Source organism: Cherax quadricarinatus, chromosome 10 (assembly GCF_038502225.1).
Source record: "Cherax quadricarinatus isolate ZL_2023a chromosome 10, ASM3850222v1, whole genome shotgun sequence".
In the NCBI taxonomy this organism is placed as follows: Eukaryota; Metazoa; Arthropoda; class Malacostraca; order Decapoda; family Parastacidae; genus Cherax; species Cherax quadricarinatus.
The window spans coordinates 15,585,048-15,611,973 of NC_091301.1; the positions used below are offsets into that span (position 1 = coordinate 15,585,048).

Sequence of the window (26,926 nt, forward strand, 5' to 3'; positions counted from 1 at the left end):
GAAGGTGTATAAATATGTAGTGGAGGGAAGGTGGGGTAGGGGTTATCCTTGGAAAGGCTGGAGGGAGGGGGTAAAGGAGGTTTTGTGTACAAGGGGCTTGTGCATATAACAGGCATTTGTGAACATGTTAGTGGAGACAAAGATTTTTGGGAGTGTGAGCAGGGTAATATTTTGTGAAGGGATTCAGGGAAACTGGTCAGCTGGACTCGAGTCCTGGATGTGGGGAAGTATAATGCTTACACTCCAAAAGAGGAGTTTGGGATATTTGCTGTTTGGGGGACATCTAAACTGTCATCTGCATGCCTCTGGCAAGACAGCGATAATGTGAATGGTTGTGATTTTTTTTTTTTTTTTCGGGTCGCCCTACTTTGGTGGGAGACTGCCAGCGTGTAAAAAAAAGGGGGTGGGGGGGGGGGGCTTAATAAGATGTGACCTGAAACACAGTAATTAGACTAGTAGCTGTTCTATCATGTTTCTTTGCAGTTAATCAGGTCCTTTATGGATAAGTGTTGAAACCTCCCTTTTTAGGTAATGACCCATATAATTTTTGTAAATGTATTGTCTCTTCCGTGTTGTCACTCTTTAGTGGTTAGGTTTGAACTTTCCTTGTGCCCGAGTAAGAATCCAGCAACCATCAAACTAATTAGGATTTTGGCCATCCTCCCTTTATCACTACTGCTTGTGGGTAATATTGGCAGAGCTATGCGTTTCATCTTGTTGAGAGGCGCACGACTATTCCAAGGATTATTAGTCTTTATACTTGAACATGTCTTGACAGGAGAACCCCTCAAGGGAGGTTCCTTGATGCTGGTGAGGGGCTCTTTATCTAGGGAGTTGGATCTGTGCTCGTTCCCTGAATTAAACCTGAATACCTTCCAATCCCCCCCCCCCCCACAGGCGCTGTATAATCCTACAGGTTTAGCGCTTCCCCATGGTTATAATAATTAACAGGAAAATATGCCAACTTCATTTCAGACACTTCTCTGAAGCCCTGATAGCAGTACTTGCTTTTTCTGCCCTCCTCTGATAGTTCTACTTTTGCTGCAGACACTGATTTTTTGATAGTCATTTTGGTTTATTGACTGTAGTCACTGTCTGTTTTGTTGTTTCTCAATGCCACCTCCCTATTCTCTCCCTGCTGCTTACAGTGCTGCATGACCCTTATGGGTTTAGCACTTTTCATGAATAATGTGTTGCCGTACAGCATTTTTTGACTTTATGGATATACCTTGTTCCAAAAATTTAATATGTTAAGCATTTGCTATGTGACCGAATGAATTAAAGGACATGTTTTAAATTGCAATAAATGATCCTTGAATTGTTTTGATTGTATATTGTGGTACATGTAATGAAAGCACACCTTCAAGAAGGATGCTGTGATACTACTGAATGGCTCTCGATCCAAGGAATTAGAACTGTCTTTCCCTTGGATTAAACTTGATTAACTCCTATTTACAATTTACAAAGATTTGAAACCAACCAGCTATATAAAATCCTATGTTATAAAAATATTAGGCATGTTGTCCAATGCTTAGCCTGTAACTCAAGAAAAATATTAAATTACAAAAAACTAAACTCATGTCATTCATTCAGTAGTTTGAGACGAAAGTTAGATCATTTTTTTTAATTAGTATAGCACCAACCATAAAATTTGTTGTGAAGGTTTAACAAAATAATTCATTACCATTTCTAGCTTTTAATTAAAAAAAAAATATTCAAAATTCGAAATATAACAAAGTCAACCATCAAACTTAAGGTGTTTTCTTCATGTTCATCTGTGTTTGTAGCTCACGGTTCATAGATAATGAGAAACTATGGGTATTTATCCCAAGGTACCTGAAATCTCTTTCAGTTACTGTATATTTGAAACTGTAACAATCACTTTTTACAATGCAGAAGGTTTAGTGCTTAGTTTTGATTATAATAATACAATGCAAAAGATAAAGAATCTTACAAAAAAATTCTGTACTTGCATATCATATTTGAAGTACAGTGTTTGTGTTGAGCAAGTGGTCATAACCTAATACAGTACAATACTACAGAAAGTAGTCCACACTTAGGAAACTGAAACTTGTAATGACATTTCAATGCTAATGATACTGGCACTATCATTATCAAAATAAAGTGTTAAAATATTGCTGGTATATATTTCACTTCAGTTAGTTTTTATACATTTTAGTAGTACTTGCAAGGTCCTTTTTGATTCGCTGATGTATTTCTGGAGGGAACTCTTCAATATTAGCATTTGCACAGTTAAGGCAAAACCTTTTTGTGTAGAAGAGACTGCAGGAAGTGTCCTGACACACAACACGGCTACAAGATGTACATTCTCCTCCCAACAGTAGGAAGGATCCTCCACTTCCATTTTGGAAAGGATCTCTCAGTACATAACAGTTTTCTAGAAAAGTAACTCCCTTATGAAATGGTGGTTTACACCCATAATAATGGTATGTTTCTGTCAGACCACAGGCTTCGCAAAGAAAGGTTCCACCTTTTTCATTTTTAGAGTTCATGTCTTCAGTTACGTATGCCATGATAGGAAAGAATATTCATATACTGTACTAGTCTTTTTCACATTTATACTGCACTTTTAAGTTAAAGTGTATCATAGTACCGTAGTAGTTAGATACAAATATATAACTATGAATACTGTACTCCTAGATATAAGATTTAGTTCTCTTTGTACAATTCACCAATTCACTTTTTCTTTTATCAACTTCCTGCTCAGAAGTTTGTCAGATGCTTCACAACAGTGATCTGTTGGGCAAGAAAACAATAAATCAAAACTTATGTCGCTAATTGCAAAACGTTTTAGTGCAAATCTTTAAGTACAAATATGTTTTTCGTGAGCCTTTATTATAGAAGTAGATGCTACATAGTTTTTTTTTTTTTCAGAGACATTATTATTATTTAGCTGGAAATAATAAAAGCATATACATATTCTACAGAGAAACCCTCCAAATCTAACACTTCCCCATGAATACAAATTCCACAGAGAACCAGTAGAGCCAATGTGCACAGAGTTATGTGAACTGGCTCCTTAAAGTTGCAAGAGAGTGCTAGTAAAACATATAATTGAGCACATTAAATGTGGATTAAAATATTCAAAAGTACGTGTGCTGAGGAATAGGAGCAGTTGTCATAAGACCAATATGTGGCAATGGCTTGAAGCAGCACAAAACTAATGAATTTGAGCTGTTTTCAGTCCCAGCACAGCTACAAAAATGAAATTCTAACATATATATACCATTTTGATATTCACATGTATATTAAGCTCAACTTTTAATTTTTTTTTTTTTTAACAAGTCAGCCATCTCCCACCGAGGTAGGGTCACCCAAAAAGAAAGGCAATCCCCAAAAAGAAAATACTTTCATCATCATTCAACACTTTCACCTCACTCACACATAATCACTGATTTGGCAGAGGTGCTCAGAATACAACAGTTTAGAAGCATAAACTTAAATATGAATCATTATTTACATTTTAATTGTGCTTCTTTTAAAACCACAGTTGCCAACTTAAGTGAAACAGGTATTGGATTAGTAAATGAAATTGATATGCAATTAGGTTAGTCTGTCAAGACTAGTTTGCTAGGTTCATGCAGTGCTATATATGACCCTTTTGGGTTTAGAGCTTACCTTGAGTTTTATTTTGCACCCCATACCCATTGTGTGGGTGTTGACCAAAAGGATAAAAAGTCTAGACACTGGGACAATATTCTGTTAGCTAATGTGTAGTAGTACAGTAATAAATTGTATGTACATGAATAACAGATTAACTTAAAAGAAGTAATGCAATGGTTAAATAATTCAGTCACATGAGCATTTCTTTGATGCACAATTTAAAGTTTCCTCAAGAATATTAACAAGGCACACTGGTACAGAGGATATGGTACTCAAAATTATGAACAAATCTGTGATTTAGTAGCACTGTACTCAAATTATAGTATGTATTATGGTTACACAGGGAAATACTATATCATACATGTCCTAACACATCACCCACTGGAGACTTGCTTCTACTGCAGTGTTGTATAACCCTTATGGGTTTGGCACATGCCATACTTATGATAATAACAACATTGCTTCTCCCTTAAAGATCTAATAGTAACATAACATTATGTTCACATATGTTGGATCTGCATGACTCCTGCTTCTGACTATATTCATATTATTGTACAGTAATTCACTGTAGTACTAGAGTTGTCATGTTTCCTCAGAGTAAGTTTCAATCTAAAATATTTTAATAAAATTAATGTATTTTCATTTATGTATAGTAATAAGAATTTAGGATTCTTTGAGGTATATAATGAACATGATATCCTTTCATTCTTGTACTATACATTGAATGATTACTCATGATAATATAAGCAACAGATTTTTTGTATCTTGCTGAAATACTTGGAAATTTAAAGATATTATTATGTCTAGTAAAGAAGAGTCTTGGTAATGAATATTATACAACTTATTATGGTACAGGTCAGCCATCACTAATCTGGCAATCAGTAATCTGGTTCCATCAGTAATCTGGCACTAATTTTGGGTAGCATAATTTCAAATTTCCGGGATTGCCACATCATACTGCCGCTGCTGTTTGGTGGCGCTACTTGTTGCAAGAGTCATTCCAATTTCTTTTTCTCCATTTATTGTTATAACCTGCTTACGTTTAGCCCTAGCCATGGTTCCAACAAATAAAAGAAATGCTTCTCATTGTGTAAAGCATGTACACCGTACACTGTCCATAAAAGATAAAGTGGCTTTGAGGTCACTGTTGGTTGCCATGAGCTCAGCTCACTCAGATGAGCTGTGATTGGTAAATTTGGGCCTACATATGAGAGAACAGGTGTGTGTGGTAAGTGTGCACTATATAAAAAAAATCCTGCAGCACGCAGTGCATAATGAGAAAAAAACTGCGACCATGGTGCACAACAGCGACTTTGTGGTGTATTTTTGTATGGTTTTTATGGTTGTATTCTCATTTTTTTGGTGTCATTTGATAGAATGGAAGATATATTACAGAAATAGATATAATTTTGATTGGTTTCACAATGAAAATACCTTGACATTGAGCTCAAAGTAGCGGAAATGTTTGATTCTTGCCGATGTTCAAGAGTAAACAAATGATGTCACCGTTCAATACGTGTCTAACTGGCCAGTCTAATATGCAGTCACAAATGGGTTGACATTATTTATACAATTATTACAATAATGCAGTAGACTGCATAACAGTAAATCTTCTATTTTTTTGCGTGAATAAAAATTCGTAATGGAGAGCAAGAGTAATATAAGAGGGGCCTGGAGATGTGACTAATGAACAGAGAAAATGCTATTTTAGTGCCAGGAATGTCTACATTGTTCATTCTGGACCCTACTGAAATTGGCATCTTTTGAAATTTGTGTGAAATGCCAAATTACCAATTTCTGACCACTTTATTGGGTAGTTGAAACAGGTGAATGGGCAGTTTATTGTGCTCATTCAACAGAATAGAAGGAATACTAGCAAAATAGCTATGAGTTTGGTAGACTGGAACAATGGAATGGGACAAAAATAGGGTGTAAAGTGTAAATATCAGCTTTGGGTTAAGTGTATTTTAACCTAACCACTCCGTAATCTGGCACTCTACAGGACCCAATGATGCTGGATTAGTGATGGCCAACCTGTACTGTACAATGTGCATATAAGATTTAATTCTTTCTTTCTTTGGAAGCTTCATACGGCCACCAAGCTGGTTTGAATGTATGAACAGGAACATCATTCACCATTAATACCTTAGCATCCAAACACTCATCAATTCTTAGAAGTCCAATGCCATGCTCACCTTTACTTCCTCGTACTTTCCCCACAGTTTTTCCCTTTTCATTTATTATGCTAGCATCAAAAGGTAAATCAGAAACATCACGGGAGAATATGAGAGGCATGTATCTTTTACGCACTACACCAGTATGAAAAGTTCTGGCAGTAAGTTCTTGACCAATGTAGCAACCTTTGTGGAAACTAACGCCATGCAGATAGTCACAATTGGCTTCTAGAGGAAGACATTTTGTAGATGGAAGTTCCACCATACCTTCACCTACTCCTAATCTGTAGCGAAGCATCTTGAATCCTCCTTCACTATGTTGAATACTAGGAAGGATCTCAGTAACAGAAGTTTTAGATGGGACAATCAATCTATGTCCCAGATATTTCATTCTTGGATCTCTTGTAACTATGACATCATCTACTTCACCTGACACCTGTAATAAGACCTCAGATTCTGCTCTAGGATTCATATACAATGATTCCAAATTTACATGTGTAATATCTTTAAAATTTAAGTGAGGATCAAAAACACACCAAATATGATAGTCATTATCAATGCATTCTATATCAATTTTACGTCGTACTCTATACATCCTCAGGTGTCGCACTAATTGGTTTAATTTATCATTATCACATTCAACCATGAAATTCTTTTCATCTCTTCTGTAAACTATAGTATCAAAGAGAACTCTACCCTGAATATTTAGCAACATTGTATACATGCTTTTGGCCCCATATTGTAGATGATTTATGTCATTGGTAATAAGACCCTGAAGGAATTCAGCTGCCTCTTTGCCTTTAATCAGCACAAGACTTCTATGCCTCTGTGGTTCACCATGAAGTTGCCGTACCACAAGATTTGACATAACATGAAGGTTTGTTCCACATAGCAATTTGCAATAACGCATGCAATCAAGGATGCGAAACATGTTGGAGTTATAATAACCAGTTTAACAAGCGGATAAGTGTAGGTTGCAACTTGAAGACTTGAAATTTCCGAAAATCACAGTGCCATATCATCTAAAAAAAAAAAAAAAAAAAAAAAAAGAAAGAAAATGGTTATTAATTTGTTTTAACTCTACCTGTACTATTCTCTACTGCCCTTAAATAGTATAATTATACAGTTTTACAGCATTAGCTTGAGAAAGGGAGGCATCCTAATCTATCTGCACAGTGCATTTGTTCCTCCCTTATAATCTGTGGGGATTAGGTTCTCATACACACTGGCTGTTTCATCAAAGGAGGATGACCCCCCATAAAAGAAGAAACATTCACCATTATTCATTCAGCAGCTGTGCTATCAGAAAAGCACAGTCATCACAATTCAAATGACTGAACTGCAACTGTAAGACAAGAGGCAAATCAATTATTATCATTATTATAATCAAGGGGGAAGCGCTAAACCCGTAGGATTATACAGCGCCCAGGGGAGGGGGGATGTGGAAGGCATTCAGGCTTAATTTGGGGAACTGGAGCACAGATCCAATTCCCTAAATCAAGAGCCCCTCACCAACATCAAGGAACCTTCCATGAGGGGTAGGCAAATCAAAAGCAATCAATTGTGACTCGATGGTAGTACATATGGTTCATAACTGAAGGACCTGGGTTTGACACCGAGTCTGGTGGAGATGTTTGGCATGTTTATTTGCACGTGTTGCCCCTGTCCACCTTGTACATAGGTAGCTGGGTATTAACTGACTGTTGTGCATCGAATTCTAAGGAAGACAACAAAACAACCCAAAGGAAATAAGCCACATTGTCTTTCTTGGGTTTTCCTGGGTTGCTAACCCTCCAGATTAATCATTCAAATAAAATTTTTCTATACGTTTTTTCAAAGGGTGTACCTTGATATTCACCTAGCAGGAAGTAGGTATCTTGGGTGTTATTTATCTGCTGCCTCTGTTCACCTAGCTAGTACCCTTCAAGGGAAGTTCCTTGATGCTGGTGAGGGGCTCTTTACCTAGGGAACTGGATCTGTGCTCCAGTTCCCTGAATTGAGCCTGAATACCTTCCATCTCCCCCCCCCCACATGCGCTGTATAATCCTACGGGTTTAACGCTCCCTCATGATTAAAATAATAAAAATGTTCATCCAGCAATAAGTAGGCACCTGAGTGTTAGTCACTTTACACCTTCAATACCTGCTGTCCCTGTTGACCTAGGAGTAAGTAGGTACCTGGGTGTTAGCCACCACCTGTTCCTGATTGAGACACTTATGCAACATATGGGAATCTTTATTAAAGAAATGTTTCGCCACACAATGGCTGCATCAGTCCAATACAAATGAGAAGGGTGTAAGGAGAGGAGGAGTTTGAGGTAATCAGTCCCTCAGCTTGGAATCGATGTGTTCAGTCCATCAATTTTGTAGAAAGTACAGCAAAGGGCCGCAGAAGTGGCTTATATACTGTAGTCAGGTGAGGCGAAGCAGGAGGAGGCGGGGGTCATAGTGTTCCCATCCACTAGTCGAAGTAAGTCTTCGTCCAAAGGTTGGACAAGGTTGAAGAATTCTTTGTATCAAAATCCCATGATGATGCATAAGTGCCTCAATCTTTACCTCAAACTCCTCCCCTCCTTACACCCTTCTGATCTGTACTGGACTGAAGCCATTGTGTGGCGAAACGTTTCTTCAATAAAGATTCCCATATATTGCATAAGTGTCTCAATCTTCAACTTGCCGGTTTTAAACCATTTATTACACCAGTTCCTGTTGACCTAGCAGTAAGTAGGTACCTGTGTGTTTGGTCACCTTATACCTGCTGTCCCTGTTCACCAACGGCCTGTGATACTCTCAAGTGTGACATTGTTAGACTTCAGTGGGTTATCTTTACTTAAATCTACATACTGTACTTTTTTATTTTACCTGCCAATAACATTTATGTGCTCTCAAGACTTACGTATTTTTTTTGTATGTATGCAAAACAGAAATGTATTTTCACCTTCGTTGTTGTTGTTGTATTTAAAGGTTGTGAGAGTTGGAGCCGTGTAAACCCTACCAAGGTGTCCAATCGACCCTAATTTAGCTGCCTTCCCGGCCCTTAATATTCAAACTTACCATTGCTATCCAAAATCTTCGAGAAACTCGTGCACAAGAGATTTAATTCGTTTATAACAGCACAAAGCATACTCAACCCCTACCAGTTTGGCTTCAGAAAAAAACAAAAGCACAAACGATGCAATTGTAAAAATGCTAGATCTGCTTTACACAGTATTGGAAAACAGGGAATATCCATTAGGACTTTTTATTGACCCAAGAAAAGCTTTTGACACAGTAGACCACGGCATCCTACTCCACAAACTTGACCATTATGGTATAAGAGGCCATGCACTTGCATATTTCAAATCCTACCTTACTAATAGGTATCAGGCCCGGTGGCCTGGTGGCTAAAGCTCCCGCTTCACACATGGAGGGCCCGGGTTCGATTCCCAGCGGGTGGAAACATTTCGACACGTTTCCTTACACCTGTTGTCCTGTTCACCTAGCAACAAATAGGTACCTGGGTGTTAGTCGACTGGTGTGGGTCGCATCCTGGGGGACAAGATTAAGGACCCCAATGGAAATAAGTTAGACAGTCCTCGATGACGCACTGATAACCCAAGAAAGTTTCTTGGGTTATCCTGGGTGGCTAACCCTCCGGGGTTAAAATCCGAACGAAATCTTATCTTATCTTACCATTTAAAACAACCTCATCAACGCGGTCACTTGATACTGGAGTACCACAGGGAAGTGTCCTTGGTCCCCTGCTCTTCCTCTTATACATCAATAATCTTCCCAACGTATCACAACACCTGAAACCCATTCTCTTTGCTGACGACACCCCTCATGGAAGGTTCCTTGATGTTGGTGAGGGGCTCTTGATTTAGGGAATTGGATCTGTGCTCCAGTTCCCCGAATTAAGCCTGAATGCCTTCCACATCCCCCCCCCCTGGGCGCTGTATAATCCTACGGGTTTAGAGCTTCCCCCTTGATTATAATAATAATAATTTGCTGACGACACGACTTATGTCATCTCCCGCCCAAATCTTGCCACACTCAACACCATTGTTAACGAGAGCTACTAAAACTATCTACTTGGATGACAGCCAATAAACTTACACTTAACACTGACAGAGCAGGTGTTGCAGAACTTAACATTAAGATCGACAACACTCTTATTGCCAGACATAATGAGGGCAAATTTCTAGGCCTGCACCTCGACAGCAACCTGAATTTCAGCACCCATATCCAACACATAACAAAAATAGTATCCAAAACGGCTGGGATCATCTCTAAGATACGCTACTAAGTGTCACAGTCAGCCCTTCTCACACTATTCTATTCACTCATCTATCCCTACCTCACCTATGCTATTTGTGCTTCGGGATCAACTGCAGCAACACACCTAAAGCCAATAATAACCCAACAAAAAGCCGCAGTAAGAATAATCACGCAATCCAATCCCAGGCAACACACACCCCCACGCTTCATAGATCTAAACTTACTGTACAGGACATCCACACTTACTACTGTGCAACCTACATTTACAGAACCTTAATTTCCAGAATTAACCCTGACTTAAAACACTTTCTTGATAGTTATGACAGGACTCACAGGCATAACACCAGACACAAAAATCTCTATGACATTCCCCGTGTCTGACTAAATCTATACAAAAATTCAATGTACATAAAAGGTCCTAAAATCTGGAACACCCTACATGAAAACTAGAACTGCAGACACAATCATCACTTTCAAAACTACCGTTAGAAAACATCTTATCTCCCTGACACACCCCACCATCAGCTAACTACACGAAAACCACCTAATCTCTTGTATCATACACACATAAAAAACAACCTAGACCTCTCGATATTACCTGGAGTTTACCTGGAGAGAGTTTCGGGGGTCAACGCCCCCGCGGCCCGGTCTGTGACTAGGCCTCCTGGTGGATCAGCGCCTGATCAACCAGGCTGTTGCTGCTGGCTGCACGCAAACCAACGTACGAGCCACAGCCCGGCTGATCAGGAACTGACTTTAGGTGCTTGTCCAGTGCCAGCTTGAAGACTGCCAGGGGTCTGTTGGTAATCCCCCTTATGTGTGCTGGGAGGCAGTTGAACAGTCTCGGGCCCCTGACACTTATTGTATGGTCTCTTAACGTGCTAGTGACACCCCTGCTTTTCATTGGGGGGATGGTGCATCGTCTGCCAAGTCTTTTGCTTTCGTAGTGAGTGATTTTCGTGTGCAAGTTCGGTACTAGTCCCTCTAGGATTTTCCAGGTGTATATAATCATGTATCTCTCCCTCCTGCGTTCCAGGGAATACAGGTTTAGAAACCTCAAGCGCTCCCAGTAATTGAGGTGTTTTATCTCCGTTATGCGCGCCGTGAAAGTTCTCTGTACATTTTCTAGGTCGGCAATTTCACTTGCCTTCAAAGGTGCTCTTAGAGTGCAGCAATATTCCAGCCTAGATAGAACAAGTGACCTGAAGAGTGTCATCATGGGCTTGGCCTCCCTAGTTTTGAAGGTTCTCATTATCCATCCTGTCATTTTTCTAGAAGATGCGATTGATACAATGTTATGGTCCTTGAAGGTGAGATCCTCCGACATAATCACTCCCAGGTCTTTGACGTTGGTGTTTCGCTCTATTTCGTGGCCAGAATTTGTTTTGTACTCTGATGAAGATTTAATTTCCTCATGTTTACCATATCTGAGTAATTGAAATTTCTCATCGTTGAACTTCATATTGTTTTCTGCAGCCCACTGAAAGATTTGGTTGATGTCCGCCTGGAGCCTTGCAGTGTCTGCAATGGAAGACACTGTCATGCAGATTCGGGTGTCATCTGCAAAGGAAGACACGGTGCTGTGGCTGACATCCTTGTCTATGTCGGATATGAGGATGAGGAACAAGATGGGAGCTAGTACTGTGCCTTGTGGAACAGAGCTTTTCACCGTAGCTGCCTCGGACTTTACTCTGTTGACGACTACTCTCTGTGTTCTGTTAGTGAGGAAATTATAGATCCATCGACCGACTTTTCCTGTTATTCCTTTAGCGCGCATTTTGTGCGCTATTACGCCATGGTCACACTTGTCGAAGGCTTTTGCAAAGTCTGTATATATTACATCTGCATTCTTTTTGTCTTCTAGTGCATTTAGGACCTTGTCGTAGTGATCCAGTAGCTGAGACAGACAGGAGCGACCTGTTCTAAACCCATGTTGCCCTGGGTTGTGTAACTGATGGGTTTCTAGATGGGTGGTGATCTTGCTTCTTAGGACCCTTTCAAAGATTTTTATGATATGGGATGTTAGTGCTATTGGTCTGTAGTTCTTTGCTGTTGCTTTACTGCCCCCTTTGTGGAGTGGGGCTATGTCTGTTGTTTTTAGTAACTGAGGGACGACCCCCGTGTCCATGCTCCCTCTCCATAGGATGGAAAAGGCTCGTGATAGGGGCTTCTTGCAGTTCTTGATGAACACAGAGTTCCATGAGTCTGGCCCTGGGGCAGAGTGCATGGGCATGTCATTTATCGCCTGTTCGAAGTCATTTGGCGTCAGGATAACATCGGATAGGCTTGTGTTAATCAAATTTTGTGGCTCTCTCATAAAAAATTCATTTTGATCTTCGACTCTCAGTCTAGTTAGCGGCTTGCTAAAAACTGAGTCATATTGGGACTTGAGTAGCTCACTCATTTCCTTGCTGTCATCTGTGTAGGACCCATCTTGTTTAAGTAGGGGCCCAATACTGGGCGTTGTTCTCGATTTTGATTTGGCATAGGAGAAGAAATACTTTGGGTTTCTTTCGATTTCATTTATAGCTTTTAGTTCTTCCCGCGATTCCTGACTCCTAAAGGATTCTTTTAGCTTAAGTTCGATGCTTGCTATTTCTCTGACCAGTGTCTCCCTGCGCATTTCAGATATGACCTCTTTTAGCCGCTCTGTTATTCTTTTCCGTCGCCTGTAAAGGGAGCGCCTGTCTCTTTCTATTTTACATCTACTCCTCCTTTTTCTTAGAGGAATAAGCCTTGTGCATACATCGAGTGCCACCGAGTTAATCTGTTCTAGGCATAAGTTTGGGTCTGTGTTGCTTAGTATATCTTCCCAGCTTATATCGGTTAGGACTTGGTTTACTTGGTCCCACTTTATGTTTTTGTTATTGAAGTTGAATTTGGTGAATGCTCCCTCGTGACTAGTCTCATTTTGTCGGTCTGGGGCTCCTCGCATACATGCCTGAACCTCAATTATGTTGTGATCTGAGTATATTGTTTTTGATATGGTGACATTTCTTATCAGATCATCATTGTTAGTGAATATGAGGTCTAGTGTATTCTCCAGTCTAGTAGGCTCTATTATTTGCTGGTTTAAATTGAATTTTGTGCAGAGATTTAAAAGCTCGTGTGAGTGTGAGTTTTCATCAGAGCTGCCTCCTGGTGTTATTACTGCAACAATATTATTTGCTATATTCCTCCATTTTAGGTGCCTTAAGTTGAAATCCCCCAGGAGCAAGATGTTGGATGCAGGAGCTGGAAGATTTTCCAGACAGTGGTCAATTTTTAACAGCTGTTCCTGGAATTGCTGGGATGTTGCATCCGGAGGCTTGTAGACTACCACAATGACTAGGTTTTGGTTCTCGACCTTTACTGCTAAAACTTCCACTACGTCATTTGAGGCATTAAGCAGTTCTGTGCAAACAAGTGACTGCAATGTACAGGCCAACCCCCCCCCTTTTGCCTGTTCACTCTGTCACATCTGTATAGGTTGTAACCTGGGATCCATATTTCATTGTCCAAGTGATCCTTTATGTGGGTCTCAGTGAAAGCCGCGAACATTGCCTTTGCCTCTGCAAGCAGTCCACGGATGAAAGGTATTTTGTTGTTTATTGCTGGCTTTAGACCCTGTATATTTGCAAAGAAGAATGTTATCGGACTGGTGGTATTGTTGGTACTGGGGGGGGGGATATCTGTGATTCTTCACAATTCACACTTACACTCACCCAATTGACTATAAACATTGAAATACGTAATAAAACTATTACCTAATGAATCTAAAACTAGTCATAAGTTTGCCTGAGATACTCCAATATAGGAGCTTCAATAGAAACTATGTATCATACCAAGACAAAACCATTCACAATGCGAAATTTACGAACTGTAATGCAGTTACTTAGACTTAATATCAACATGCTCCATAAACTGTACCAATATAGAGTATTGAATTAATCTTAGTCTGCCCGAAATGCCTAGTCATGCTAGGTATGATAGTGGCCTTCTCTGTAATTAGTATTTTATAATATGTAAACCACACAATATCCTATAAAATGTAAACCCAGCACTGTAATCTTAATAGAGAACAAATTTGATTGGTTGATTGCAGTACACCTGCACAAATCGCCCACAGTGGACAGGCCACTTACCTTTATCTTCCCTCCTCCTCCACCATCCCAACCTTTTCCTATATTTCCATCCTTTCCCAACCCTCTTCCCTCCCCATCTTACGAAAGCTCTGGTCAGAACCTTGTACCTTGTACCCTACCAACATGATCCTGTTCAGTACATCCACACTTACTGCTGTGCAATCTACATCTACAGGGCCTTAAAACTCTAATATCAACCTTGACCTAAAACGCTTTCTTGATAGTTGTGACAGAACCCACAGGCATAACACCAGACACAAACATCTCTACGACATTCCCCGTGTCCGACTAAACCTTTACAAAAATTCAATGTATGTCAAAGGCCCTAAAATCTGGAATACCCTACCTGAGAACTCTAGAACTGCAGACACATTCATCACCTTCAAAACTACCATTAGAAAACATCTTATCTCCCTGATACACCCTGTCAACTAACTACACGAATACCACCTGGTGGTTCACACTTACACTCACTGACTCATTTGACCATAAACAGAAATATTAATCTCAATCTTAAAATAATGAATCCTGTGATACTCCAATACTGAAACTATGTACTGTGCCAAAACAAAAGCATTCACATTGCTAAACTCACAAACTAGTATTTAGTCACTTAGCCATAATACCAACTTACCTCATAATTTGTAATATTTTACAATTAAGAATAAAACTAAGTCTTCCCGAAATGCCTAGCCATGCTAAGCGTTCTAGTGGTACACTCTGTAATCACTATTTTACTACATGTGAACCACACAATAACCAAATTTCTGTAAACTCAGCATTGTAATCCTTATAGAGAATAAACTTTGAATTGAATTGAATTGAATTGAATTGAATTACTCCCACTTATATATATATTGCCCTTGTACTTATTTCCACTGAGTCTCGTACTTATTTCCATTAGGGTCCTTGTACTTATTTCCATTGGAGGTCTATGTACTTATTTCCATTGCGGTTCCTTGTACTTATTTTCATTGTACGTCCTTGTACTTATTTCCATTGGGGTTCCTTGCACTTATTTCCATTGGGGTCCTTGTACTTATTTCCATTGGGGTTCCTTGTACTTATTTCTATTGGGGCCCTTGTACTTATTTTCATTGGAAGTCCTTGTATTTATTTTCATTGAAGGTCCTTGTACTTATTTCCATTGGGGTTCTTTGTACTTATTTCCATTGGGGTTCTTTGTACTTCTTTCCATTTGAGTCCTTGTACTTATTTTCATTGGGGTCTTTGTACTTATTTTCATTGGAGGTCCTTGTACTTATTTCCATTGGGGTTCTTTGTACTTATTTCCATTTGGGTCCTTGTACTTATTTTCAATGGAGGTCCTTGTACTTATTTTCAATGGAGGTCCTTGTAATTATTTTCAATGTAGGTCCTTGTACTTATTTTCAATGGAGGTCCTTGTACTTATTTTCAATGGAGGTCCTTGTACTTATTTTCAATGGAGGTCCTTGTACTTATTTTCATTGGAGGTCCTTGTACTTATTTTCATTGGAGGTCCTTGTACTTATTTTCATTGGAGGTCCTTGTACTTATTTTCATTGGAGGTCCTTGTACTTATTTTCATTGGAGGTCCTTGTATAAGTTGCCGGTGGCCTTTACAAACCATAACCATCCAAGACGAAGATGCGGCCACTGTGTGTATCTTCACACTTAACTACCTTGAGAAGTGTCATAAAAGTACAGCAGAGGCTTGTGTGTACTTCCTGTATATGTCATGTGGTAGATAAGTCTCCAGACTCACCACCAGAGAGGAATAAATACTCGTCGACGGTATTACTGCCCTCCACAACCTTGCCCTTACGGGTGGAGGGCATCAAGAGGCTGCACAATGAACAACACGTGCAGCAGGTATGACTTATTCTGGTTGTTTAACTTTTTTGGGTTATCCTAGGTAATTTACACTATGTATGGTAATTTTACTTATGTGTAACTGTGCCTAAAGAACTTACTGACTTATTAGCAACCCAGGATAACCCAGTAAAGTCAGTGCCTCATCAGGGTTTGTCTGTCTTATTTCCATTGGGGTCCTTTAATCTTATCCCCCAGGATGTGACCCACAGCAGTCTACTAGCACCCTGGTACCTGGTATAAACCTTGGTAATAAATACCGACAAGTTGGTTTAGAAAGACACGTAAGCAAACACTATGACATATTTATTAGAAAACGTTTTGGTCCTGGGACCTTGATCAAGGTCCCAGGACCGAAATGTTTTCTAATAAATATGTCATAGCATTTGCTTACGTGTCTTTCTAAACCACCCTGGTACCTACTTACTGCTAGGTGATAAATGAGATGCTGAGACACTTTTGCAACATTTGGGTATTTAATCTTGAAGTGTTTTGTCAGGCTGTGGCTTCTTCAGTTTCCAGATTAAAGACACCCAAATGTTGCACAAGAGTCACATTTATCAACTTGTCGGTTTTCCAAACCATTTAAATAAATTACTGCTAGGTGAACAGGAACAGCAGGTGTAAGGAAACATACAAAGTGATTCTACCCATGCCAGGAGTCGAAACATGGACACTTAATATATGAGCTGAATGTGCTGTCAACAGAGCGACAGGACATCTACCAAGCCACAAGTGGATATGTTAGACACATTTTCCTATAAGTCATACAATTATCTGAAAACTTGTGCCCTATTTTGGCATGTCATGCCATTACTTATGGTACATATTTTGTAATTATGCATACTATATAATGAAAACAGATATTAGTGAAACCTTCACATGTATGTACTGTAATGCTGTTGATTAATTAAATGCTGTTGAAGATTTGTTTTTAATTTAATGAACTATTAATACTATTATAAGATATAAATATCATAGTAATAATATTTATATTTTCTTTGACAGGCAGCAAATTTTTCCTCACTTTATGAGTGGCAGAGAAAGCAGAAGAGAGAGCAGGAGTTTGTGTTGCATGATGGTCCTCCCTATGCTAATGGACGACCTCATATTGGTCATGCTGTTAACAAGGTTAGGTACATATAGTAGTACACCATATCGTCTGTGAACAAAGCTTAGTGCACACAGCAGTAATTCTTCATTAAGGAAGTGCTTCTGTACTTGTTCATGTTTTGGTGGGACTTGTGTTTTGCATTGTCTTTCATCTAGCCCTTTTAAACCTGTATCTTGAAAATATACTGTGGTTCAACCTGCAGTATTCCAATAATAAAAAAACAAACAAATGGTGTCTCTATCCCTCCATCTATTGCCTTGCTGCTAGTGAAAGGGTTTTGATTTAAGGAATTGTATCTATCCTGCACTTCCTCAGATCAAATCTGAATAGAATACTTTCCATTCCTGAGGCACTGTATGACCCCTAGGAGTTTAGAAGGTCCCCATGAATATGAATATTGCCCTGTGGCTTTCTTTTGTTTATCTCTAAATCTGCAGCACTAATATATTCTAAAACATCTAGAGCTAAACAGTCATCTTCCTGATCACCAATGTGATTTCCTCAGAGCATACTCTGCTAGTGATCTATGATCTTTCTGCAAGGGTTAATAAAGTACCATCTAAACTATTGTATCTGGGCACCTCTGCAAAGACATTGTTTATGTGTGAATGATGGAGAAAGTGTTTTTCTATTTTGGGTCATCCTGCCTTGCTGGGAGATGGCCAACATGTTGAAAAAAAAAATTATAATTTGAGCCAAAATATTATTGTAAGCTAAAACTTTTATAATGTTTATAATTTTTATATTAAAAATAAAATGTAGCAAATTTTGTATCATCCTTCAGTTTATAAATGCGGTATCTATTCACATATATAAAAACAAATATTTTGTTAATACTGTATTCACAGATTCTCAAGGACATAACTTTACGACATAAGCTTCTGAGAGGGTATAAAGTTCATTATATTCCTGGCTGGGACTGCCATGGTCTCCCCATTGAACTAAAGGCACTCCAGCAAAATCGAAAAAAGAAAAACACCAAAGAAAAATTTAATGAAAAGGATTCTCTTCAAATTAGAGCGGCTGGTAAGTGACATTAACTGTCCTTGTACAAAACTGATTGGTATATGTAGGTAGTTATAAAACACAGTTAACTGTTACCTGAGGCACTAATCTGTATAAGTGAGTGGTAAACATTTTTCAGCTAGAAAATTTGCTGAAGAAGCTGTAAAGATTCAGCAGGCAGAATTTGAACGCTGGGGACTCTTAGCCAATTGGGATAATGTCTACCATACTTTTGATGCAGAGTATGTCAATAAGCAGCTGCACCTCTTCGCTCACCTATATGAAGGTGGCAACATTTATCAGGTGACGATTTTTTGTTTTTGATATTTGCACAGTTTTTACCATTATTAAATGGTGCAATGCAGGCACTGTACTTCCCACTTCAGGACTCAAGTCATGCTAAGCAGTTTCCTCTGAATTGTTTCCTAAATGTTATCTTACTCATACTCGAACAGCACATTGTTAAAAAACAAAACACTTACCTCCACTCACTCTGATTTCACATGCTCACATAAGCTTGTTATATGTTAAAGCCTCTTGCACTGAAAATCTCCTGTACCTTCTCCCTCCAACCCTTCCATGGTTGACTCTTACCCCTCTTTCTTTCTTTCCCAGACTTAGTTTAGTTTTCCTATTTAAGGTGGCCCTTGGCCTGGTAGGCAAAGCTCTTGCTTCACATGCTGAGGATCTGTGGTTTGATTCCCGTCAAGGGTGGAAACATTGGGCGTGTTGCCTTACACCTGTTGTTCCTCTTCACCCATCAGTTAAACAGGTACCTAGGTGTTAGTCGATTGATGTGGGTTGCATCCTGGGACAGAATTGACCTAATTTGCTCAAAATGCTCTGCATAGCAAGGGGCTTTCTGTATAGTAGTATGTCATTGATGTCTGTTAGGCCTGTAAACCTTGTACATGTACTTGTAGAAATTAAGATTTATTATTACATGTATTATTATTATTATTATTATTATTATTATTATTATTACTTCACTCATTCCTTTGTAAATGCCCTAACCACCTGAAGAGGCCCTTTTCCCTTAGCCCTTTGAATTATACTTTTGGTAACCCCACACTTGAGCTACAAAACGTACAGCTGTTTTGATAAACTGTACCGAATATAGGTACAGTAGAATCTCGGTTTTCGTTTGCCCTGGTTTTTGTCGAATTCGGCTTTTGATGACATTTTTTGTCAAAATTTTGTCCCAGTTTTCGTTCATCACCTCGGTTTTCGTTGGTCCGCCATATTGAACGTGTCCGCCTGCCCGTGCCCACACAAAGCATCCCACACGTTCTGTTCTTAGTCAGTCTGGCTTTCTTTCTCGTCGAGTGAGCATTATCCTGTGTGTTCATCCGAAACATTTCATAATAATCCATTGTTTTTTGTGCTTGTTTATTGAGTGCGACTGCTAAATAATCCACCATGGGGCCAAAGAAAGTTCCAAGCGATATTAAATGTTCATTTATCCATTTCATTAGTCATTTATATTTATTTCTCATTCTTTTCTGTATGTAAAACTATAGTTATTCTCAATAAAATGTATTTTTTGTTAATACTTTTGGGTGTGTGGAACGGATTAATTGGATTTACATTATTTCTTGTGGGAAATATTGCTTCAGTTTTTGTCGAATTCGGTTTTCATCAAACTTTCTTGAACGAATTACTGATGAAAGCCGAGGTTCCACTGTATGCATGCAATGGTACCCTGCGTTTTATCTGGTGTGGATTTTGACCACTTTTTTGGGTGAAATTTTACCCTGGGTTTCGTACCTCCACTCGGAAATCGTCCATATCAGATGCATCCACCTACCGGCGGGATGCGACCGCTCATACATTTTGTGACTCAGTCTGCCTTCGTTAATCGTTGAATAAACATTGCTCTGTGCATTCATCTGAAACATTTCGTAATAATCCATTGTTTTTCGTGCTTGCGACTGCTAAATAAGCCACCTTGGGGCCAAAGAAAGTTCAGAGTGCCAGCCCTTTGATAAAGAAGGTGAGAAACATGATAGAATTCTTCAGTGATTCGGTGATTCTATGATATGTACAATACTAAAGCAGCAGGAGATGATAAAGGCTATAGTGCCAGCCAGCAATAAAGTGTAGCATTAAGAGTGTAGCAGGTAAGTTAAGCAATTAAGTGATAGAAAAAGGACAACGTGAAACTAACTCTTCCAATGTTGTTGGAGGTTTATAGGACCACTGACAACATAACGTTGCCCTAAACCTCTGCCAGCATTTTCTCCAAGGTAAGTGTGTACTATGGTATAGATACAGTAACCACTGTATTTCTTTACATTCTATATTATGTTTTTATACAGTATTTCTTATTTATAAATTACGTACATTGTTTCAGTGTTATCCTTATGCAACTGTGATGTAGTGCAGTTAGCCTCACAAACACTCCGTTTTCTCTTATAATAATTGGAAGATATGTAGTCACAGCAGGAGAGAGAATGGCAGCTTCCGCAGCCACCACTAATCACATACGTAATGACATATTGTATTCATTCTAGAGTATATATCATGTTTCTATATTGTTAATATTGTTTATTATGTCATATTAAATGAATTGTGATTGATAAATAAGCCATAGAGTTGATATTAGTGTCATATTCAAATATTTTGTCCTGTCTCCAAACAATAAACTCTCCTCCCTCTCCCATCCTCGCTGTCTTCCATACGCCAACAAGACTCTTCAATAAAGGTAAAAGTGATTTAAATGTTAACTTATCCATTTCATTAGTCCTTTATATTTATTTCTCATTGTTTTCTGTATGAAAAACTAGTTATTCTCTATGTAATGTATTTTTTTGTTAATACTTTTGGGTGTCTGAAACAGATTAATTGGATTTACATTATTTCTTATGGGAAATATTACTTCGGTTTTCGTCCATTTCGAATTTCGACCGACCTTCTGGAACGGATTAAGGACGAAAACCGGGGTATTACTGTATTTTAAAAGATATGTTAGTAATTTTTGCATGGCTCATATTATGCATAACATTTTTTACTGCTAACTAATAAAGATACTACATACTGTTCATCAAAGTGTCAAAGTTTTTAAAGTACTGATGAGGCTGAATATTGTATTATGGAATTTATATTTATCATTTATTGGTAATTAAAAAGAGAAAAAGATCATTTTTAGTTACTAGAATGGCACTGTGGATAATTGTGTTGTCTGGTCATTCATACTAAACCCTGTTGGGTTTAGTAATTCATACTAAACCATGTTGGGTTTAGTATGAATTGCATACTGGGTTTAGTCAGGAATTGCATGAGTGATAATGTGGATACAACCCTCACATTTGCTAGGAGGTTGTTGTCCCTAATAGGATATACTATACCACACCATATTGATATACAGAATTACAGTACAAAAAAGAGAGTTAGGGATTGAGTGATGGTTAATCTATTTTCCTTCTTTAGGTCACCCTACCGAGGTGGGAAACATTTGATGCAATATAAAATATAATAATACAGTAATGGATACTTACAGACTAAGTAAAATTGTTTTTTTTTTTTTTTGTTGTTTTTTTTTAGGCAAAGGCAGTGTGATGAGTCCCAAATTAATTATGGAGAAAAGGAAGTGTTAGCATGTATGATAAAGAGAATATCTGATTTTTCTCTTCAAGCCAATGTTGAGCATATATAACTGAATAATAATAATAATAATAATAATAATAATAATCCCTCCAAACTGCAGTTTGGAGGGATATGTTGTGTATCTTTATATGTGTATGCTTCTAGACTGTTGTATTCTGAGCACCTCTGCAAAAACAGTGATAATGTGTGAGTGTGGTGAAAGTGTTGAATGATGATGAAAGTATTTTCTTTTTGGGGATTTTCTTTCTTTTTTTTGGGTCACCCTGCCTCGGTGGGAGACGGCCGACTTGTTGAAAAAAAAAAAAATAATAATAATAATAATAATAATAAAGGAGGTTTTGTGTGCGAGGGGCTTGGACTTCCAGCAGGCATGCGTGAGCGTGTTTGATAGGAGTGAATGGAGACAAATGGTTTTTAATACTTGATGTGCTGTTGGAGTGTGAGCAAAGTAACATTTATGAAGGGGTTCAGGGAAACCGGCAGGCCGGACTTGATTCCTGGAGATGGGAAGTACAGTGCCTGCACTCTGAAGGAGGGGTGTTAATGTTGCAGTTTAAAAACTGTAGTGTAAAGCACCCTTCTGGCAAGACAGTGATGGAGTGAATGATGGTGAAAGTTTTTCTTTTTCGGGCCACCCTTCCTTGGTGGGAATCGGCCAGTGTGATAATAATAATAATAATAATAATAATAATAATAATAATAATAATAATAATAATAATAATATCTTTATTGCTACAATTACATGTAAAAGGGATACAGGCCTATCTGACATCAATGACATACATGTACTTCTACTGTATAGAAAGCCGCTTGTTATGCAGAGCATTTCAGGCAAATTAGGTCAGTTTTGTCCCAGGATGCAGCCCACACCAGTTGACTAACACCCATGTACCCATTTTACTGATGGGGAATGTAGACAACCAGCGTAAGGAAACACGCCCAATGTTTCTACCCTCACTGGGAGTCGAAACCAGACCCTCGCTTTAGCCACCAGGCCACCATGCCACAATTTTCTTCCTTACTTTCAGTGTTCAGGAGCCACCATGTCAGTATTTCACTTAAAAACAAAATGAAATATGTATGGTTATTATAATGCTAGGGTGTTCGGGAGAGGGGTGGGATTAAATTATGGGGAATCAAATTCAAAATGGGAATTGACACAGTTACTTTTTGCTGATGATACTGTGCTTATGGGAGATTCTAAAGAAAAATTGCAAAGGTTAGTGGATGAGTTTGAGAATGTGTGTAAAGGTAGAAAGTTGAAAGTGAACATAGAAAAGAGTAAGGTGATGAGGGTATCAAATGATTTAGATAAAGAAAAATTGGATATCAAATTGGGGAGGAGGAGTATGGAAGAAGTGAATGTTTTCAGATACTTGGAAGTTGACGTGTCGGCGGATGGATTTATGAAGGATGAGGTTAATCATAGAATTGATGAGGGAAAAAAGGTGAGTGGTGCGTTGAGGTATATGTGGAGTCAAAAAACATTATCTATGGAGGCAAAGAAGGGAATGTATGAAAGTATAGTAGTACCAACACTCTTATATGGATGTGAAGCTTGGGTGGTAAATGCAGCAGCGAGGAGACGGTTGGAGGCAGTGGAGATGTCCTGTCTAAGGGCAATGTGTGGTGTAAATATTATGCAGAAAATTCGGAGTGTGGAAATTAGGAGAAGGTGTGGAGTTAATAAAAGCATTAGTCAGAGGGCAGAAGAGGGGTTGTTGAGGTGGTTTGGTCATTTAGAGAGAATGGATCAAAGTAGAATGACATGGAAAGCATATAAATCTATAGGGGAAGGAAAGAGGGGTAGGGGTCGTCCTCGAAAGGGTTGGAAAGAGGGGGTAAAGGAGGTTTTGTGGGCTAGGGGCTTGGATTTCCAGCAAGCGTGCATGAGCGTGTTAGATAGGAGTGAATGGAGACGAATGATACTTCGGACCTGACGATCTGTTGGAGTGTGAGCAGGGTAATATTTAGTGAAGGGATTCAGGGAAACCGGTTATTTTCATATAGTCGGACTTGAGTCCTGGAAATGGGAAGTACAATGCCTGCACTTTAAAGGAGGGGTTTGGGATATTGGCAGTTTGGAGGGATATGTTGTGTATCTCTATACGTATATGCTTCTAAACTGTTATATTCTGAGCACCTATGCAAAAGCAGTGATAATGTGTGAGTGTGGTGAAAGTGTTGAATGATGATGAAAGTATTTTCTTTTTGGGGATTTTCTTTTTTTTTGAGTCACCCTGCCTCGGTGGGAGACGACCGACTTGTTGAAAAAAAAAAAAAAAAAAAAAAAAAATTATAAACTCAGTACCTCGGTGGGAGATGGGCTGGTGTGTTAAAAAATTAAAAACATCAGTATGTTATATTCTTCCTATAAAAAAATCAGTGAGGCAACTGCAGTTGGATCACCCTGTACCTACCAGATAAAACTGTGTAACTTAATGTACTTTTTTTAAAAATTTCAGGACTATAAGCCGGTGTATTTTTCCCCCTCTTCGGGAACCTCTTTGGCTGAGGCAGAGCTCGAGTATAATCCTCATCATTGCAGCCCTTCAATATATGTTGCTTTGCCAGTTAGTAATCTGCCTCACTTCATGAAGGTAAATTTGTTAAATGCCTGGGTAATTATTTCTATGTATCTGTGTACAACCTTCAGAGTTGAATGTTATAAAATTTAATATATACAATATATAATACTGTACTGTATATATAATGGGAGACAAAAAAGAGATTGTAAAAATTATAGGGGAATAAGTATACCAGGTAAAGTGTATAGTAGGGTTATTATTGAAAGAATTACAGGTGTGACAGAACAGGATTGCAGATGAGCAAGGAGGCTTTAGAATGGGTAGGGAATGTTTAGATCAAGTGTTTACATCGAAGCATACATGTAAACAGTATATAGATAAAGGTAGGGAAGCTTTCATTGCATTTATGAATTTAGAAAAGGCATATGATAAAGTGGATAGGGGAGAAATGTGGCAGCTGTTGCAAGTGTATGGAATAGATAGTAAGTTTCTAAATGCTGTAAAGAGTTTTTATGAAGATAGTGAGGCTCAGGTTAGGATGTGTAGGAGAGAGGGAGATTACTTCCCAGTAAAAGTAGGTCTTGGACAGGGATGTGTAATGTCACAATGGTTGTTTAACATATTTATAGATGGGGTGGCTGGAGGCAGTGGAGATGTCCTGTCTAAGGGCAGTGTGTGGTGTAAATATTATGCAGAGAATTCGGAGTGTGGAAATTAGGAGGAGGTGTGGAGTTAATAAAAGTATTAGTCAGTGGGCTGAAGAGGAGGTGTTGAGGTGGTTTGATCATTTAGAGAGAATGGAATAAAGTAGAATGACTTGGAGAGCGTATAAACTGCTCAACTTATTTAATATTATTCAGGTGCTAAAGTGTAATAAGTTCACAATTTTGCCATTATATTCCAAAGCTCATTTATTTGATTACCATTTTATTGTTCACCACAACTTATATTAGTCCCTTTTATATTGTTTTCCCTAATTCTAACTTTAAAGAATTACCTTTAAAGTACTACCTACTATCATATTCCCAAGCTCCATTATTTGATCATCACTTTATTTGTTCACCACAAATTATTTTAGTCCCTTTTATATTGTCTCCTTTATTTTAGCTTAAAAAAAAAAACTACCTTAGCTCATTATTTTTACATTTGTTAAATAATTCAGGCGCTATTTTTTAGCTTTAGACTATTTACTTTGTTTCATACTTAATTCTAACTATAGATTCACTGCAAATCTTATGATTACAAGCATTGATCCTGATACCAACCTCTTATTTAATGACTTAAATGAATCAAACAGTTACTGTAATTACTACACAGCAGAACAATCAAAGGCACTTCTCAGAGCCAACAACAACATAACTGTCTTTAACTACAATATCATATCTTTAAGCAAGCATTACGATGACCTCATAGCATTACTAAATTCCTTGCATGCCAATATGTCCATCATTACACTAATTGAAACCTGGCTAAAGCCTGATACTACAGATGTCTATGCCATTCCTGGTTACACAGCCATACACAACTGTAGGCCAGACCAACAAGGGGGTGGCACAGCTATATACTACTCAGACCAACTAGAATGTATCACTAATACTTGCATAAGGGATGAACATGGGGAATACATAATAGCTAAATTCAAATCCAAATACCTACAAAAACCTCTCACATTGATAAACATCTACAGAGTTCCACAGTCAAACATTAGCCAATTTAGTCAAAACCTAGGAAGAATGATAACTGATGCACGCATGAACAAAGATCACTTACTACTCTCAGGTGACTTCAATATAAATCTCCTGCAAGACCAGGACCCACATGTTACTGAATTCACAAACACAATGAGTAACTGCATGTTGCTACCAACAGTAACAAAACCTACAAGAGTTACAGAGACTAGTGTTTCCCTACTTGACCACATCTGGACCAACACCATATCCCCTTTAAAATCAGGCATAATTACAGATAATACCACAGACCACTACCCTACTTTCCTCATAACAACTCTTGATAAATTACCCCAAGACACTACTAAAGTCACCTTCAGACTTCACAATGAGGCAGCCATTAATAACTTCACAACAGCAGTAACAAACATTGACTGGCACACTGAGCTAGAAATCTATACAGATATTGACGAATGTATTAATCATTTTCTAAAAAAGACCCAATACCTCTATAACAAGTACTGCCCTAAAATATACTAAACAGATGACAGCTAAGAGACTGAACAGTCCCTGACTAACACCCAGCATTCTCAAATCCATAAATACAAAACACCGATATGAAAAACAGTACAGAATGGGTCACATAACCAGAGACCAAACAAAACGTTACTCGTCAATCCTAACCAGCCTGATAAGAAGGGCAAAAATATTGTATTATGAGAACAGATTATCCAACTTACGAGGTGATATAAAAAAGACCTGGAAAACCCTATCAGAAATTCTAGGAACAAAAAAGATATCACGAAATAGCGAAATAAAATTAGCAAAATCAGATGAACCCCAACTCCCACCAACAGAAACAGCAAACAGACTCAATGATTTCTTTTCCACTATAGGACAAAACCTTCCCAATAAAATCCCAAGCTCAGATGCCCCACCAAATGACTACCTCACTGGCAACTACCTGAACACAC

General features: G+C 38.4%; 2 protein-coding genes across 5 annotated transcripts in view; one reads left to right on the top strand and one right to left on the bottom strand.

The window, feature by feature from the left end:
• Positions 1 to 1,318: 1,318 nt before the first annotated feature.
• On the bottom strand, positions 1,319 to 8,825 carry LOC128687968 (putative transferase CAF17 homolog, mitochondrial). 3 transcript variants are annotated; one of them, XM_053775612.2, is made up of 3 exons: positions 8,694 to 8,770; positions 5,820 to 6,820; positions 1,319 to 2,757 (listed from the first exon to the last, which is right to left on the bottom strand). In XM_053775612.2, the coding sequence occupies exons 2-3, from the start codon at positions 6,727 to 6,729 to the stop codon at positions 2,690 to 2,692; spliced, it is 978 nt and encodes a 325-aa protein (XP_053631587.1). In that variant the 5' UTR covers positions 6,730 to 6,820; positions 8,694 to 8,770; the 3' UTR covers positions 1,319 to 2,689. The 3 variants fall into 3 exon arrangements, with proteins under 3 accessions (XP_053631587.1, XP_053631586.1, XP_053631585.1); XM_053775611.2 differs by having other exon boundaries at positions 1,319 to 6,820; positions 8,736 to 8,825; XM_053775610.2 differs by having other exon boundaries at positions 1,319 to 6,820; positions 8,694 to 8,769.
• Positions 8,826 to 15,771: 6,946 nt separating this feature from the next.
• IleRS-m (Isoleucyl-tRNA synthetase, mitochondrial) overlaps positions 15,772 to 26,926 on the top strand; it is a 106,232-nt gene continuing 95,077 nt past the window's right edge. For both annotated transcript variants that reach the window (XM_053775613.2, XM_053775614.2), the window contains exons 1-5: positions 15,772 to 16,032; positions 17,041 to 17,163; positions 17,995 to 18,172; positions 18,291 to 18,454; positions 24,223 to 24,357. In XM_053775613.2, the coding sequence (XP_053631588.1) occupies positions 15,808 to 16,032; positions 17,041 to 17,163; positions 17,995 to 18,172; positions 18,291 to 18,454; positions 24,223 to 24,357 (825 nt within the window). In that variant the 5' untranslated portion in view covers positions 15,772 to 15,807. The remainder of the gene's footprint in view (positions 16,033 to 17,040; positions 17,164 to 17,994; positions 18,173 to 18,290; positions 18,455 to 24,222; positions 24,358 to 26,926) is intronic.

Bases quoted from the DNA above. Each gene is read 5' to 3' on its own strand.
- LOC128687968 (XM_053775611.2), bottom strand. From the start codon at position 6,729: ATGTTTCGCATCCTTGATTGCATGCGTTATTGCAAATTGCTATGTGGA.